Below are 18,368 nucleotides of genomic sequence, written 5' to 3' on the forward strand. Positions count from 1 at the left end.
AATGTGTGCAGAGAGCTAGAAACACAGTGACAAGAGGAGCCCCAAAAACAGACCCAGAATGATCCCATCTCCACCTGAGGGTGCACCCAAAACCCCCAGGGCTCCTCCTATTCCCCCCTCCACTGCTAGACTAGTCTCAGCTGGCCAGATCTAAGACTGCCCATCCCCCCGTGGCCTTGGGTCTAACCAGGCCCATGGCCAGGGAATCTCTCCCCCAGTTACTAGGTGGTGAAGAGGAAAAGAAAGAGGAAGTGCCAGACCCCGCCATAAAATTCATAGTGGTGAAGGGATTATGGTGGAAATACATAACTTCCTGTGTCCACCCACTGGGCTGGACTTCTGGACACAGGAAACACCCCCGTAGCAGAGGGCACCCAGCCCAAACTACGACAACATGGGGCTCAGTAGGGCAATGGTTGTGAGGGAGGAGTGTTAATTAAATGAATGATGAAAGCTGCTGGGTTATCTCTAAAATGTAGAGGAGTCCTAGATGCGAGGAGCATCTGGCCAAAGCTGGCACAAATCATAGCAAATTTCTTCAGTGTGAAGGTGGTTTGTGTGGGTTTTTGTATACTTTTAATAGGTTTTGAGTCTTTAGATAACCACTGTGCTGTTTGTTTTTGTGCAGCATGTCCTTGTGCCCGACAGAAGGTCAATGCCAGCAGGTCTGAGTTTGCAGCCTGTTACTCCTCAGAGCCTCCAAGGCAAAACAGTGAGTTGTGTTGTTATTTGGTGCATCACTTGGGTTTTTAGTTAAAGAATAATCCTTTAAGTCTGAAGAGACAACACTGAAATTTTATTCTACTCAAAGCTTGCATTAAATGTAACCTTTATTTTAATTACCAGGGATTGTTAAAGCAAGTGAAGTACTCTGTGGTTACATTGAATTTTGAGGATATTTTGTAGCCACTGAGTTGAGAATGTCTTTCAGAAATACAGATATTTCAGTTATTTTAAGCATCTTTCATCCATTACAGAAATCCCTGCAAGAGGATGGAATATATCACAGTATCACAGAAGACTTATTTCTCCATTAATTATTTAGAAAATCCTAGAAACAAAGTTGTTCCTTTTTCTTTTTTTTGAAATCTTAAGGATCCTAAAATTGCATTTAATTAAATGATGTCTTTTTTGACATCTCCCATTTTTATTGTGGTAGAGCTGCAATTCTCATTGAAGGTCTTTCCCCAAAGTGAATAGTGCCCACCTTCCAAACTGAAATACTACTCCTAGCCAAAAGCTAACAGGGTTGTCCTCATTCATGTAATTTCTTAAATGGTTTTTTCCCTTTCGAGTTTCTCTGTCCATCTGTAATTGCTGTCTGACAGATTTATGAATTAAGGAGACAGATTTTGAATCATACTGTGAGCAACCACTCCCCAGTCAATCCTTCCACACTCTCCACCCCTGTTTCTTGCATTTCCCGTCATGAATCCCTGGCACCTTCAGCAAGTTAGAGGTTGGCCTTTAGCGGCTGGTGCCTTATCTTCTAGAGACGCTTCTTAAGGTTCATGGCCTCAGTAGCTCTCCTGGGCTCTGCTGCTGGCACTGGGCTGATGAACAGGGTTAGGGGGCAAGGAGGTCCAAACTTCTGCCTGCAGAAACCAGAAGTCATGCCCAAGGCACAAATGTTGCAGGGCCCAAAGAAATCCATAGGTAGCTCTTTAAACAAAGTTTTATGCTGTGGTTGCTGCAGGACTCTCAAGAGCTGTATCAAAAGCACATCAGAAGATTTTGCATTATGCAAAGAGTAGATACTAGTGGAAGAAAAGTAGTATTAGTGTTTGATCAGAAGAGTAGATATCAGTGTTTGATGGGCTCATCTATGAAAGAAAAGTTTACTTGCAGACATTGGATTGAACTGTGCACTAAAATAGGGCTTTTGCAGCACATGTTGAGAAGAGATTTGGTCTTGAAAAAATGATTCACTGTTCCTTTTGCTTGAAGATGCTACTTACAAGCGTCTTATTTCTGAAAATTTTGGACAGAACTCCAAAATGTCTTGTGTAGCAGGCTACAATCTTAGGCTTACTCACTGAAAGCAAGCATTTTAAATACAGATATTGAAGGAGCACCTTAAGTGGAAGCTTGGACATTAGACAGCTTGGCTTTGGAGTTTTGTTTTCCCTCAAAGCAAATGAATTTTGACCGGTCGCCGAAACTGTGTGGCAATCCCTTGCTCCCTCTTGTGGGCTCCTTTGGCACAAGCTCACAGCAGTGCCATGCTTGTTCTCAGGGGTTTTTCTTCCTTTTTCTAAGAATGGATATTTTATTTTAAGCAATCCAATACGTGGTGCTCTGACTCTTTTTTTCTGTTACTTTGGGGAAATTCTGTGACTGTGGGAGAGAAGCAAGTGGGGGCTTAGCATTTGTTTTGTGTGTGTTTGTTGTTGGGGGGGGCTAACTTGGAGAATTTGTGAGGAAATGAAAGTGCTGGATGAATATTTAACCTTTTCTAAGACTGCCTTCTGCAGAAATGTCAGAAACAAAAGGAAAGAGGAACATAAAAAAAATACTTGTGGTGTTAAGGGGTTTGTTTAAATTGCTGCTAATAGAAGTGGTTCCCAGGAATGGTTCAGATAGATTCCCAAACTGACCTAAATTGATCTGTGTGGAACTGCCTGACAAATACCTATTTGAGTGTGACTTTATCTTCATACTACATCTAATTTTGGGCTTTGAATACTATTCTTCATCCCTTTTTAAGGCTGTATTATACATCTTGGACATAAAAATTAAAGCAATAAATTAACTGTTAGCCTGTGGAAGGGGGGTGGGGAAACAGAAAATGACTTTTGTCATGCTTCTGCAGTTTTGTTTTGTGAAAAGTGGTCATTCAGCTATTGTGGATTGTTATGAATTTCAAGAGTTACCACAGGAACTAAATTTTCTTGAAGGGATTTGTTTGATTCACGAAGCTCAAGTGGCTGTCCACGTACAGGTATCCTTATGTCCTAAGGGCTGGAGTTATCTTCCCCTTCACTTTAATCAGTATCATCAATCTGATATGCATGTCAGAAGTCTGAAGGCTGCACAGACCTTCTCCTGCAAAACTCTCACTTGTTTTTGTCCTTTATACAGAACGTTCCACTTCTGTGCTGTTTGCAGTATCATTTGTTTCTAGCAGTTAAAAGTTAAACCTTTGTTATATATATTTGAAAGTGGTCAATTTGGGGGGAAAAAAATATATATCTTTTGTTGTAAGAAAGGTACTAAGAACCCTTTTTTTAATCAAGTGTTGCTTAGGATACCAATTAACCTCTCTTCTACTCTTTGGCTTCTCATGCTGCACTCCTTCAGCCGGAGGAGCTCACGCTGCTGCTAATAAAGCTGAGACGGCAGCAAGCTGAACTGAGTAGTATCCGGGAACACACACTAGCACAGCTCATGCAACTAAAACTTGAGGCCAGCAGCCCAAAGGTCAGCTATAAAGCAATGTCTGTTATGTACCATTCTCACTAACTTGTAGTCATTCATTAACCAAAGTTTGCATTGTACCCTTAGTGCAACATTTTCTGGCTACTGTGGGAGTAGAATAGAGTAACTTTGCTCCTTTGTGTATGTGATATTGTGCTATTAACCCTTTGAGGCTTTACTCAAAGCTTTTGGCTGTTAGCTGAATCAGTATCACATTAAGAATATTTTCTAATACTGAAATGCTAAGGTTTTTAACCTATTGCTATAGTCAAAATCAGTAGTGATAGATCATGAGATTGATTTATTTTTTATTCTGCCTCCTATTGGATATATATTTTTAATCTGTGTGCAAAAATCAGGACATGTTTAAAATGGATGTATCAAAGGGTTTATGGTTGTCTGTGTGGTAGACATTTACATGCACTTACTGTATTTGATATGTAAAACCAAAATACCATGTAGTAGTTCGTTATCTGATTTATGGCAAATTTGAAAACCTCTTTTTGGGGATCAAAAGTTGTTAGCAGTTCACACAAACAAACAAAAAAAAGACAGATAAAAGCAGCATTACTATTTCTATGTAAAACAGAAAGATCATTGTCTTAGTTTGCATCTTTGAAGACTCTTTTCATGCATTCTGCACCTTCTGTCCCTTTCCTTTTTTCCTTCTGCTGCCTGCTAGAATGAGATTCTTTCACATCACCTTCAAAGGAATGCCATATATTTGGATCATCAGGTGGGATTTGCAATTTTCTTGTGTGTTTACATTCTTAATGCTTTTTGCCTGCTTCTGTCAAGCTGGAAATATTGGGGGAGAAGGCTTTTCAGTGGGTTTTTATGAAGTTGGATGCTTAATATGTGCTCTTTTGTTTTTTAAGTAGCACAGAATATCATGATTACAAATTTGACATGTAATGGGCAAAAACCACCCCTCCATTTAAAATTCATCAGGATACAGTAGCCACTCACCTCACCAATTAATTTTTCTGGTCTTAATTTCCTTCTTATAACAACACTAGCATTTTGTCTTAACCAAAGTGGTAATATATTTCAAAGCTCATATGACACACATGCAAGAATCATAGAATGGCTTAGGTTGGAAGGGAACTTAGAGATCATCTACTCCAACCTCCCCAAGGGCAGGGACGTCTTTCAAGTAGATTCGGCTGCTCAAGGCTTCATCCAACTTGGTCTTAAACAGCCCCAGGGAGGAGACAATAGAAAATTAATACTTCTGATAATTGTAGATTTCTGAATTAAGAAGAGTTGGATGTTTCTATAGGACATTAACCAAAAGGGAAGTCAAACATGAAAAACTATTTTAAAACAAACCGTAGCATTACTCATTACTTTTTCTCTTAATTATTTCTTCAAGATTTATGTAAGAATTTTGCTCCTTTACAGCTCCTGATAAATTATGGAGTGAGGGTGCAATTCTGTCTTCACTAACAGAATTGATTGCCAACTGAAGAATTGTGATATCACACATACCTCATTTATAACTTGGTTGCGTGATCAAATGGAACTTCTGTACAAACAGTGCCTGAGAAATTTTTAAGTGGGAGATTTTTGCTAGCACTTAGAAAAGACAGCCATGAGTGCTTAGAAGAAATATGATGAACAAATGGGTTGACCATTAGTTAAAAATGTAAAATCGCTAGAGATTTTTCTTTCTCCAATTATATTTTTTCAGCCTTATGCTTAAAACCAACTGTTGTTAGAACTCCTGTCTCCTGTGATAGGATTTCAGTGAGTTACTAAAAGCCACATGTGCACAGGGACGTACACACACATGGACCTGCTAGCATTTCTTTCACCCAGTGACTTTATTCTCCTACTTTGCTGGCTCAAGGTTCAAAGAGGGGGAAAGAGAGATTAATTTGCCTTTTAGGAAGTAGTTCTTTGGACATAGCTAGCAGCCCAGGGCAATGATGATCTGTTTGCCAACGTGGGATATGTTATGAAGGTACACACTTGCTGTGTATCTCTAAATCCAAACCAGGAGCACCCAATAACCACAACAACAGTAACAAAAAGTAGGGAATTATTTTTTCCCCCTACAAATAAAAGCTAGACATGCTTTTTTTCTCCTTTGCAAATAATGCCATGGCAGGAAGTCCCACTTGAATCTTTTGTTACTACAGAGAATTCCACCAAACCAGACCTGTAGTAGCCTTATGAATTTTTATGTCAGTAGTAAATTTTTTTTACTGCCTGAAAAACTGAGTTCAAGCTCACAATGTAAAACTCTCAGTGCATGCTGTCATATTGATCTCAGCATATCCCAGGCTGATTTGCCACAACAGAAGTTCTATTAAATTCCATTTAGTTTTTTTTCTTTCCTGTTTTTTGAAGTGGCTATGTGTGTAAATTAAGTGTTAGGTAGTTCATAGACTTCTGCTGGTACTTTCAGTTTCCTTCAGATTTCAAAGGGTGCATAAAAATAAACAGAACTTGAACAAGAAGTTGTCAAATAAAAGAGTGAAGGTCCTGTAGCCAACATCCATATTTTCTTGGTGTTTTGTTTCTGTTGCCTCCTCTTCACCATCTTCTTTCTGAGATTAAGGTAGTTCTGGGAAAAGGTAGTAAATGAAGGGAAATATAATACATAATTCAAGGGAGCTTGAAATAGAGCTGACAGATATCCTGTGTTGTCTCTGAAACCTTGTGTTTCAGCCTGAAATTCTTTGTCCAATATTAGCAACATATAGGATACTACTCTTATATTTTTCAGGCTATCTGGAAAAGGTAGAGTGAGTTGACCCAGCCACCACTGTTGTGGGAAGCTTGAGAGGAAATGTACAAAGCTGCCAGTCTGAGTTCAGTCATTTGTCATCCATAACATATGGTCTTACCTCATCAGTGAGATCAGCTGTCCTGGCAGAGAGCCACTATTCCAGCTGATCACTGCCACCAGAACAGCACACACTGAAATGTCATCTGTGTAGGGTGTTAGCAAACACAGAAGAGAATTTAGGAAAAGGAAGAGAAAAATTGGCAGTAACTTGGCTTTACAGTTTAAAATACAAAATACCCACTTAGATGCTGATAACTAATGAAGCTTTTCATAGAGATCTTAGGACAAGGTGGTGGGGTTTTTGGAATTGTTTCCAATGGAACACACTTTTATATACTACTTCAGTAAAGATAAAAGCAAAGATGAAGCATCACTTCTGGGGAAAACAGGAGTTGTAGACTAGAAGTAGCAAGTGATAAACCCAAGGCTGCTGGATTTTATTTGGTTTCAGTGCTGTGTTGCTGTGTAGCACCCAGCAGTTGACACTTCAGTTTGCTCAATGAAAAATCTCAATTACTCTTTTTTATGACTTCTTTAATTGAAAAGAGTATAATGTTACTAGCATTATACATAGAATCCTAAAGGTGGCCATTAATGTGTTTTATTTTTCTGGAGTGAGAGAAAATCAAGGCTTATTTCTGTTATGAACAAGCAAATATTTTTCCTTGAGCTATTTAGTCAATGTGAATAGTGTCGAACTTCAGTATGGGGAGTAGCCTCATCTTAATGCTTTAAGACCACAGAATAGAGATCCTCTTCACCATGTAGAGTGGGGGACTTGACCTTGTGTCTCCCATGACATACTTAACTTTGCCAGTCCTTCAGTATGCATTGCCTTGTCTGTGTGCTAGCTTTAGTTAATGGAAGGTTTGCAACAGATGAAAGAACTTAACTTCCCCATAGTTAGATGTCAATATTTTTAAGCAGCATTATTTCCTAAAGGGGGGAAAAAAGCATGCTATACTTGACTGCTACAAAGGCTCTTTGGTTGGCATTACTTCACCAGTTATCTGGGGTTTTATTTCTGTTCCATATGGTCTTAAAGAACGGGAGCTGTTCTGGAATTAACTGACCCTTGCTGACAGTGTTAGATAAGCACAGTTAATCACCAAGAGTAGTAAAAACATTGGAAGAAGTCCTATAAGTAGAAGTTGGAGCTGGCTGTTGGACAAAACATTCCTTCAAAACATCTTTTGAGATGTTTCCTAATCTTTTGCTTGTTTTATATGCTGGATGAAAACAATCTTTGAACAGTTCCACAGGAATTAATTTCATCAGGAATAATTTGAAATATTCTAAACAAAAAAATAAAGTAAGAATTAGCCCAAAAGCCTGAAGCTGTTGAAAACCTGCTAACAAAAATGCATTCAAACCAGTATACCTCTAGTAAAATCTTTCAGCCTCAGAGCAACTCTTCCTTTACAAATATTTGAGTTGGCTGCACTTCGATTGCTTGGCTTTGAACCTTACTATTTCATCTTAGTATTGAGATATCTTTTGGTATCACCTGGTGCAGCTAGTCAGTGGGCACAATTTTAGTGTAAAGGGAGAACAACTTCTTGTGTCAGTTTTCTGTTTATCTATACTGGATGATGGAGCAAATGGGAGGTGTTGCTTGGATTATTTTTTTTCCTGCACTGGACAAAAGGAGCATCATAAGCTTGCCTGCTTAATGATCTTCTTAAATTAGCTGGGCAGATTTTACTATGTATAAGAAAACCAACAACAGCAAAGTCCTCTATCTATTACAGAACAAATCGCTACCCCAAATGTTCAAGTCACAAAAGACTTTGTGTTCCAAAAGCCATCAGAAATGTAGGCTTTCTGTTACATTTCAGTCTGTGAAACAAAACCTTGCCATTCAGATTCTTGGTGAATGCATGCATGACATGCAGACAGAGTGAAAAATCATAAATATTCATACACAGAGTTCCTTCCTTGCAAGTCTCCAGAAGTTTCCAACATGTCTGAAAGTTTCCAATCAAAATAGGAGAGGCATTGTACATTAAGTGACTTTTCAGTTTCTTTTGGAGAGGAAAAGTGTCTGTTTTCTTAATTTTTCCTTTGCTGTTAGGAAAGTCTATTTTAAACCCCAAAGTCTCCTTACTGTTTTCCCAGTTACATAGTTCTCTGAAATCCTAAATGTATGCCATTTTTACTGTAACAATCAGACATTGGCACACATCAGGAAATACTAATCACTATAGAAAATGCCTGACAAGGTCTGAAACAGGGGAGTGGATGAGTACAATGAGTAATGATTCCAAGTTCTTAACTCTGTACATCAGTGCAGTATATAGAGGCATTTAGATACACAAACATAAGTGTAAGCCTCACGATGCTATTGAGAGGCTGAGAATGCTTATATCTTTTTAATGTGCAATGAATTACTAAATCTATCATTTAAAAGGCTCTCTGATAAAGGTTTGAGTGTTCCTATTGCATAATCCGATAATACTTTTCATTTCAACATCGTGCAGAGCTAAGCTTATTTTAAGCCTATATTTTTTTCCTTTCTAAAAAGAGAGAGTGGTGAATTGGTTTTGAGCATTTCTGTGGTTTTGTTTGGTGGTATTAAACTTTTCAGATGTTGATATTACTGAATGATGGAATATATATATATATAGAAAAAGCATGGGATAAAATGTGATCTACTGCATTGCTAGAAAAAATTAAAGTAGAGGCTATATTTTACAGTGTCGTCTTTCAAATCTAGCCATGCTGTAAACTGATGTTTGCTGTATGCTCCTCCTGATTTGAAATAGATGAAAGAGAATGAACCTTTAATCACCATGGTTCACACTATGATTGAGAACTCGGCGCTAAGACCACAACTGTACCAGCAAGTAAGGTCTTGGATAGTGAATGAAATTGCTTTATCATCTGCGAAAATTTTCCTTAGTGACAGTTTTGGTTGTTCCTCAGACTCCTTCATGACATCGGTGTTTCTCTTATTTGCTTTGGAAAACCACAAGTCATCCATGCTTCCTGAAACGCTGCAGTATCGTTAGCATGGCTTTTCGCTGCGTTTTTGTCGTTCAGTATTAAGTGTACACTTTCCAATAGCTTTTTTTTTTTTGCTGTCTAGACAATTTAATTAGTTGATGTTTTATGCAGGTGTCTAGTAAATCCATAAAATCCCTAATAAGCTTCCAACATTTGTCTTAGCATGATTCCCTGCAATTAGTGTTCAAAGGTGCTTTCTTTCTTTTGACCACTACAAAAGCATGTGAGTGGTGTTTACCTGGTCATCTCTGGCAATTCTGTTTTGTTCAATGAAGTGGATTTACAAGTTTTTTGTTTGCACCTACCAAGCCTTTAGCCACTGAAGAAAGAAAGTCCCCAGATCAAAGTGATTTTGATCCTGTAAATCCAAAAAGGCAGTGTCTGTTCATAAAGTCACAGCAGACTTAACCATGCACGCTTACAGAGTATCTAGTGGTGGTTGTGAACGGTAAGATGGAAGAAGAACCAGAAACGTGAATGGAAATATTGTCTGGGAGTTGAGACCTGCATTAACTTATGAGCATGGCCAATACCTACCTGTTGGCACTGCAGCATCTTAGGGATACTGGGGCTTCACTGAAGTACTTTCTGTCACCTCAGGAAGTGTTTAAGAAATCTCTAGCCTCAACTGCAACGAAGATGTTCTTCTTACTTAAATGAGTATAATATTTTGCATCAGTTCTGGCTGCCAGTCAGAAGGGAACATCTGACCCTCGCACTTGTGTTTATGCCCTCGTGAGCTGAAACATATGTATAAAGGTTGCACAGTTTGAAGAAAAGGAGCTCTGCTATGTAAAACAGTGATTTATTAGTATTTGATGCTTTGCCATGTTTCTAGAAAATGCTGCAGCTTAATTTCTTGTTTCATTTTCTTGGGAGTCAAGTCCACAGTGTAGATTCCTCTGTGATCCAGAGAAGCTGCAGGAAAAAACAGCTTTCCAAAGGAAGCTGGGTTGTGAGTGACTGCTTTCAGCGTCATCCAAATTGTGCTCCTGTGTGCAAAACAGGAGCTTTAACATGGAACCTGAAGGAACTGTCTGGGAGAGGAATGAGAGAAGTAAGGTGTCCTCAGGCCCTAAATGAAATTCAGTTTAGTTGTTGGTTGGTTGTTTCTTTTAAGGAAGCCTAGCTGTTAGGTTTGTTGGCTTTTTTAAAGCAAATCCATTCTCTGCAATAGAAGTAAGGAAAGTGAGTCAACAAACAGAAAAAGAGCTGCTTTGGATATGTCAGGGTAAACTAGCTCAGCATCTCATATTAATGTAGACAAACTTGAGGTGTAGCTGTGCCTAGGCTATTCTGCCTGCTTGTTCAGGGATGCCAATAGATTACTGAGTGCTGTGTTGCCGGCTAAGCTATTGGTACACAGCACTGCCTTCACCTTGAATACGTACCTGCTGCTTCCTGTTTGGCACTGAATAAGCACCTTTTTAGACATTTATGTCAAAGTAACAAGTGAATAGAACAGGTTGTGAAGATTGAATAACCTTTTGTCACTAAAGACGTCTCTTCAGGTCAGAGTGTTTGTGACATGTCCAGAGGCTTGTGCAGAAGAGCCCATGTATTGCCTAAACCAAACAACAGCAAGACCACCTGCTTTCATGGAGCAAATATACTGTACAAAATGCTGTATTGACTGACTCCTGGGAAAGGATAAAAACACACTCAAACTTTCACTGCCTAGATAGTCTTCTAAACTGCCACATTTAGATTTCTGGCAAATTATTTGACATTTAAACAGCATACAATTTTTCATTCAAAGAAAAATAGATTATTTTTATCAGTCATCTTTCTCACTCCAGTAAGAAATTGTTTAGGTTGGAAGGGACCTCGGAGATCCTCTACTTGTGGCCCTGTGCCTCCACCATGGGCAGGGACACCTTCCACTAGACCTGGTCGCTGAAGGCTTCATCCAATCTGGCTTTGAACACCTCCAAGGAGTTGTTATTCACAACCTCCTTGGACAACCTGTTCCAGTGCTTCACCATCCTCTTCCTAATCTCCAGTCTAAGTGTATCCTCCTCAAGCTTCAATCCATTCCCTGTTGTCCTACTACTACAAGCCCTTGTAAAAAAGTCCCTTCCTAGCTTTCTTTGCCCTCTTCAGGTATTGGAAGGCTGCTATTAGGTCTCCCCAGAGCCTTCTCTTCTGCAGGCTGAACAACCCCAACTCTCTCGACCTGTCCCCACAGGGGAGGTGCTCCAGCCCTCTGATCACCTCCGTGGTCCTCCTCCAGACCCACTGCAGCAGTTGGAATGTACAATGTACAAGTCAGGGCAGTGAATATGTGTACATACAACTAGAGGCTTTTTACAGCCCAGACCAGTTTCTACCTTGAATTGTTTTGTTTCTTTATAATACTAGGTGAGGAGTATTAATCTCATTTTCTAAAGCAGCTTATGCTCATTTGAAAAAGTGTAATTGTCCTCAGTTCATTTTGTGTGTGCCAATTTGCTAAAGGGGGAAAAAATGGAAAATCTGAGTGCAAGAGGCTGATTTCCAGCTCTTTGCTTGGATAATTGTTCTTAATACAATTTTTTTCCCTGTAAGGATGCTGGGATGCTGTTTATGGCACACTATTGTTGTTATTATTATTATTATTAATTGCTATTATTATTATTATCATTATTGCAGCTGCCTACATTTAAACTGTTGCACATGTTCAGTTTTGAGATTTGTGGGTAGAAATATTTTTCAGGTTGTATTATGAACGCAAGATGATTGTATCTGAGCTAAAAATCTTGTGTTTCCTCTTTGTGTTTGAAATGTTCTCTGTGGCATTGTTCAAAATGAGAGGAGAATGTTGCTTAGTCCGGGGTAGATGCCCTTTTGTCCTGCTTCGTGGTAGAAAGAAGTACTTTAAATAAGAAAGAAAGAAACTAAAAAAGGGCCTTTTGGAAATCTCCTAAGTCTAACTTTCTGACTTTAACCTTGTGCTCCCCACAAAATTGTCCTAGACTGTCCAATTTTAATTTCCTAAGTGCAGTAATCTTGCAGTGATGCTTAGAGTGCTCTCAGGGTGTGAAATTTCCTGCCATTTATTTATTGAATCAAAACGGTTAGCAGAATCTGGAAATAGATTGCAAGATAATTGGTACTGGAATTTAAATGTGTTTTAATACTGACTGCTTAAATAGGTTTAACCTCTCATGTCTCAAGAGGTAGATTTGCCTAGTCTGGATCTATTTGGGAATAAATTTCCCTCTAAGTACATTGTTTCCATTGTGGCAGGTTCATCTAGTTCTGATTCATCTGGTACAGGTGTTTGATGGAGGATGGGGTCTGTGCTATAGGACTGGAAAGTAGATGACAATTTTTTTCTAACATAAGATGGAGATTTGAACAAGGTCATTCTAGCTTTCCACAGGTAAGATACATGCTTGGCCAAGCTCTGCATCTGAGGCCTCTCAGAAATGTTCAGCTGTGTAGGTATTCAGGGTGCTGCTCCTTAACGTTTAGGAGCTGTGCGCACTGCAGTTTGTCGTGTTAAGAGGAATGGACTTCTTGGAGTTTGAGTAGGTAGATGTTGAGGAATGTGGAAGTCATTGGTTCAGCAGGTGGCACTCTTTCTCTGAAATTGCTGTCCTGGTGAAGTGTTTGCAGGAAGGATTTGGTGTGAGAGGTGTTTGTTGAACCGGACATAAAATATATTTCGATAACTTGATTGCTGGAGCTCTTCTAATGCATTTTCCAGGGTTATGACATTGTTAACCTTGCTTGTAATGTGTAACTGCAGTTTGCCTTCTGCAATTCCTCTCATAATTCCAGTAGGCTGCAATAGCATTGTGCACTGTTTGCCTTAAGCTGATTTATAGATGTGCTGTGGAAAGAGAAACTGCTGTTTTGTCAGGGGTGGATTAAGTGTTTCATACTATTTTTAGAGGTTTCACGCTAAGTATGTGTTAAATGTTGCAGTAGAAATGTTGAAATGAAGTGGCTCTCCAGCAGTGCCTGCTGTGGAGAACTGGTACCACCGACAAAAGCAAGAAGTTGGCAGCAATTTTAGAAGTGTGATAGGATTTTAGTGAGAAGAATGAGCACGTGTATTGTGCTCTTTGAAAACGTGTTTTTGTTTGGGGAAAACTTAAAATCTATTCCTTTTAGCAGGTGGGCAGGGATAAGGATGCTAAATTGGCAAGCCGTTTTAAACTTGTCTTCAAGGTTGAAAAGCAAAAAAAACCCAAAAGGTATCTCATTTTCTTTAAAAAAAGGAAAAAAAGGTAGTATTTTCTAAGTGTCAGAACATACTGGCTTGAAAAAAATAACAACATGTTTTCAGGCAAGCTCTACAAAATGCTGAGAAGTTTCTTGGGAAGATGTATTATCTAATAAGGGATAATATTTCTTTTGTAAGATCTTTCTGTTGTGAACTATAACTAGGTTTTTCTCTGTAACTTGAAGACATTTGGCCATGTTTATGAGTTTACTTAAATATTTCCATTCCTCATTGTTCTCTCATTGTGATAAAATCAACTCTTTAAACAGTCACAACTCTACCATAGTTAGAGTTCAAATAGATACCTTAATTTTTTGTGGCATTCATGAGGTGCAAAAGTGCTGTGGCTTTTCTCATATTCCAACACTCATTTTCACAAAACATCCATTTCAAAGGAAGCTACTGTCTGGTCTTAGCGCACCATACATACTTCTAATTGTCACCAGGTGCATTTGCATGAGGTATGTGGACATAGTGTCTTGAAATGGAACACTTAAGTGTGTTGAAGATCTACTGTGTGCTTGGAATGCTTGTCTGGTTAGCCCTTCACTACTGCTCCTTTGATTTGTAAGTGTCCTTTAACATGGACTTGTGTTTTTATGATCTTTATTGGTCTGTTAAGTCACAATGACCTAATTATGGCAAATACATGAAAGGAAAGATGTATGAAAGTAGTTTGAGATTGCATTACATATTGACTGGTATGAGGAAACAAGCTTGACTATGTCCGAAGATAGACCAGAAGGGCTTCCCTTTGTCATGTTTCTGGTAATACTCTGTTGGAGGGGAGGGAATCCTTAGGGAAAAGTAGGCAGAAAGGTATTTGGTGGCACTTACTGGGCATGTCTGCAATGAGATATTTTACACACATTTGTATACTTAGGTCATTCTGTTCTGATTTCAGATCCACATCAGAAATATCCTCCTTGTGAATACACTTGACTTTAGTGGGCCTAGAATGGTTAATTCCAGGTAGAATGAGCCCCTGTATTTAGAATGCACGTAAGAAAATGTGCATAATGATGTATAACTGTGTAGATGTACTCTGACAGTTTCATCTTCCTGCATAATCCATGTTTGATTGACTTAGTTGTACATCTTTAAAAGGCCAGTTTGCATTGGAAACACAGCCTGTGAAGTTAATGCAACTTTCTACTGGCAGTCTGCTTGGTATTCCATATACTTATCTTCATTAATACCTGTTGGCTAAAAAATATGTTGTTCAGTGTGGTATGTTTGACTTTTCAAGAAAGAGCCAGTTTCTGTGTTAAAACTCTTTAAGATGAACGATAGTTTGATTTTCATAGTCCAATTAAGTTGTTTTATGGCACTATTATTCTTCCTTATAGTTAACACAAGAAGAATGTAGGGGCACACTGTACAAATATAGAGCTGAAGAGCTGGATATTGATGTAAGTCATTTGTATTTCTTCCACCTTCGAAATGCTGGAATTTGTCTCTTTACTTTGATAATAATTTCCCCCTTGGCTTTTGCATTTGAAATACATTTCTTACAGGTGATTCCCAGCCCAAATTACTTGGTGAAATTGAGGGGCACAGGACTCTCTTTGTAATAAGGTTTTAGCCTGCGGGAAGTCTTGCATTTTAGGCTGAAATTTGAAAGTATTGTATCTGTCTGAAGGTTAATTGCTTCTAGAAAGGAGTGAATTGCTTTAGAAGGTGGAAAACTTGTAGTTCAGTTATAAGAATGAGAGATATATCATCTCAGGAAATCTGACCAGTACTCCAAACTGAAATTTGGCATGGGCAGTTACTCTTCAGAGTATTGGGTTTCTAGTTACTAAAGAAAAGGGTATGGTGTAAAATCGATAGTGAAAGATAGTGAAAGTCATACTGTATATGCATACATGGGCATGCCTGGTCATTTTCTACAGTGCAACTAAGAGAAGAGAGTGGGTGATTTAAAGGATGTTATTTTATGAGTGAAAAGGAAAACGGGCTTCCGCTGTTATCTTAGAGTTAAAAAGTCAGAGCAAGCACAAACTGAACCAAAAAGGAAACTGAACTGTCTCAGATTGGTTAGAGCACACTGAATACTCTCTTGCTCAAAGTAGAGCTGGAATGGAACACCTTTAATAATAGCCATACCTCAGTCAGTGCTAAAACAGGGCAGAGCATGAACAGTACTAGTAACTAAATGTTAAGTACTACCACCTGCAGTAAACCATGGGAAAGACTGTGAATGTGTACAATGTTCTTTATGATACTGATGAATAAATAAATGAGAAGAGTGTTTAATACCTGTTAATAAGTGGTAAAGATTTAGCTGCAGAACTGTAAATTATGTGCTTTGAGCCATGCCGTCTCAAACTATTACACTTACTTAAGAGAGTTTCTTAAAGTTAATTTGAAAATGCAGGGCTGATGCCTTCCATAATTTTAGAATGCACATTTGGTGGTACTAATATTTTATCTAGATTCCTATAATGATTTGATGATCAAATTCTGTTTTGTTTACTGAGGGTGTTGAAAGTGAGGCTCTAATTGTAACCTTTTCTGTTACACGCTAGGCAAAGCTTAGCCGTTTATGTGAACAAGATAAAGTCGTGCAAGCGCTGGAGGAGAAGCTTCAACAGCTACAGAAGGAGAAAGTAGGACAATTGTATTTATTACCTAAAGTGGATGTTATTTTACATGCTTATTATCAGAACATTGATAACTGAAATAAAACGAAAACCAGCCCAATGATGCAGAACATTAAAAATAATTCTTTTTATTGTAATAGTACACGCTTGAGCAAGCTTTGCTCTCAGCAAGTCAGGAGATAGAAATGAATGCAGATAACCCCGCAGCCATACAAAGTGTAGTCTTACAGAGAGATGACTTGCAGAACGGACTGCTTAGCACTTGTCGAGAAATATCGCGAGCTACCGCGGTAAGTAATTCCTTCTTGCCAGTAAAATCCACTCAAGTGTTAAATGACCTGCTTCAGCCTCATCATATTAATTTGTCTGTGATTATTTTTCATTCTCTTCCAGCAAAAGTCAGCTATCTTTTACTTGCTTCTATTTTTGGTCAAAGGCAGCTGGAAAGTGATCCGCTTGTTATATTCATCAAGTAGTCTAATGCATTTTTTTTTGGCCAGGAATGAGTGCATGCTGACTTTAACTGGCCTGGTGATTTTCATCTTCATAATGTAAACAGTTGATTACAGGAGTACAAATAAGCTATTTTATGTGCTCTCAAAACAGTAGCAAGCACAAACTTTTATCAGACATTTGAACAGATAGGTGAGGAGGTGACGTTTTAAGCAAAAGGATGAAGAGATTATACTGTCATAGTCTTTCTTACCAGTGGGCTATTATATTTAAAAGATCTTTCAAGTTATGCCCTTTGAAAAACTTTTAAAAAATATAAGAAAAAGAAAAGTAAAGGAGTTGCCATTTATTGCCCATTTCTGCTTCATGATGGAAATGACAAGGCAAAGAATCATTTTTGCCGGTGTATATATACACACACATATACGTATATGTGTGTATATATATGTAGACACACACATATACACAGAGAAAATTACTCCAGTGTCAAATTTTAGATGTTTGATGTGGTGAAACTGATAAGAAGTAGGCCCTGAAATGCTGGATTTAGACTGTGCTCTAAAAGGAATTGGTTTGATAAGGAAAACGGGATCAAGTAAAAGGAAATCCTCAAGATATACTTTTCCTCATTGACATTTTAATATATGCTAAGTTGAGTAAATTTCTTGCTGTAGGTAGAGCTGGCCTCAAAGAAAATTTTCTTCTTGCACTTTGTCCCTTCTGCTGTTTGTAGTTTCACATATATAAAATAATGGTGTATTAGCAAGCCTGGGGCATTCTCTGGTAACCTTACAGGCAGGGCTGGATGACTTCCATTTGTCTTGCATAATATGTTGGGTATACACACACATGCTGTGCACCCACACATGTGTATTCTGTGTGATAAAAGAGACAAATTTGCATCCTTTTTTTGTGGGTTTTCTGCCTCAGTGGAGGGGCAGCTTAAGACCCACATGCCTGCTTACCATAAAGACATGTTCTAAGGATTTTGCCTTTGTCTCTCTTTTTTTGTTTGTGAAAAGACAAAATGCTGTTTGGGTGAATTCTATTCAGTATCATTAGAAAAGTGAAAACTTGTTTAAACATAGCATTCTCTAAAATACATATTTGTTTATGGCTGATGTCTATTTGTTTATGGCTGATACCTATTTGTTTATGGCTGATGTCTACTTGTTTATGACTTACTGAAATTTCAGACTACTGAGTTAAAAAAAAATACTTTTTTTTAATTTACTTGAATGTGTATTTTTAATTCTTTTTTGTTATATGCTTAGGAACTTGAAAGAGCTTGGAGAGAATATGATAAATTGGAGTATGATGTAACTGTAACAAGGAACCACATGCAGGAGCAGCTTGATCGGCTTGGAGAAATTCAGGTGTGCCAGGGGTCTTGAAGGACGCTGAAGTCCCTTTCATTTTCTGTGATTTGATTTAAAAGGGGGAAAGATATGGTGCATTAGCTTACAAGATATAAAAAGAGTCTGAGGAGGTCTTTGGCTTTTTGTATTTGTGGGTTTTTCTGAAGCCACAGCACTGATTTTCCTGTGTCTAGAAGCCTCCCCTTTCTGTGATGGGGTCCAAAATGGGTTAATTTTCGCAGACCTTAATTGGTGTGACAGTTGTATTAATTCACTCACACAAATCCTTCCATTTAACTGAATATTTGAAAATCCAATTAAATCATTCTTTGAAAATCAATTACAATTGAAAAAATTTTGGGCATTACTTCAAGTCTTAAACATGGAGAGTTCTAATGCATGTCTTCCTGCCTCGCTGTGCTGTGGAGGATTGGACAGCTAAGTCTAAGTTCTGAGAGTCTGAGGAGATCTGTCTGAGAGACACACAGACACACAGAGAGATGTGCATACATTAGCTG

At 38.4% G+C, this 18,368-nt stretch overlaps 1 protein-coding gene across 11 annotated transcripts in view; it reads left to right on the forward strand.

Moving 5' to 3' along the window:
• PLEKHA5 (pleckstrin homology domain containing A5) overlaps positions 1-18,368 on the forward strand; it is a 177,022-nt gene that overhangs the window by 136,918 nt on the left and 21,736 nt on the right. For 4 of the 11 annotated variants that reach the window (XM_068141904.1, XM_068141898.1, XM_068141897.1 and 1 more), the window contains 8 exons: positions 629-712; positions 3,301-3,420; positions 4,100-4,153; positions 8,980-9,060; positions 14,783-14,845; positions 15,965-16,045; positions 16,180-16,329; positions 17,767-17,868. In XM_068141904.1, coding sequence (XP_067998005.1) covers positions 629-712; positions 3,301-3,420; positions 4,100-4,153; positions 8,980-9,060; positions 14,783-14,845; positions 15,965-16,045; positions 16,180-16,329; positions 17,767-17,868 — 735 coding nt within the window. Of the gene's footprint in view, positions 1-628; positions 713-3,300; positions 3,421-4,099; positions 4,154-8,911; positions 9,061-14,782; positions 14,846-15,964; positions 16,046-16,179; positions 16,330-17,766; positions 17,869-18,368 lie in introns of those variants that run through there. The other 7 variants (XM_068141899.1, XM_068141905.1, XM_068141907.1 and 4 more) reach the window with 4 other exon arrangements.

The sequence above is a fragment of the Melanerpes formicivorus genome, unplaced genomic scaffold (genome assembly GCF_026170545.1).
Source record: "Melanerpes formicivorus ecotype bairdi unplaced genomic scaffold, bMelFor1.0.p_v2 SCAF_8, whole genome shotgun sequence".
Lineage (NCBI taxonomy): Eukaryota > Metazoa > Chordata > Aves > Piciformes > Picidae > Melanerpes > Melanerpes formicivorus.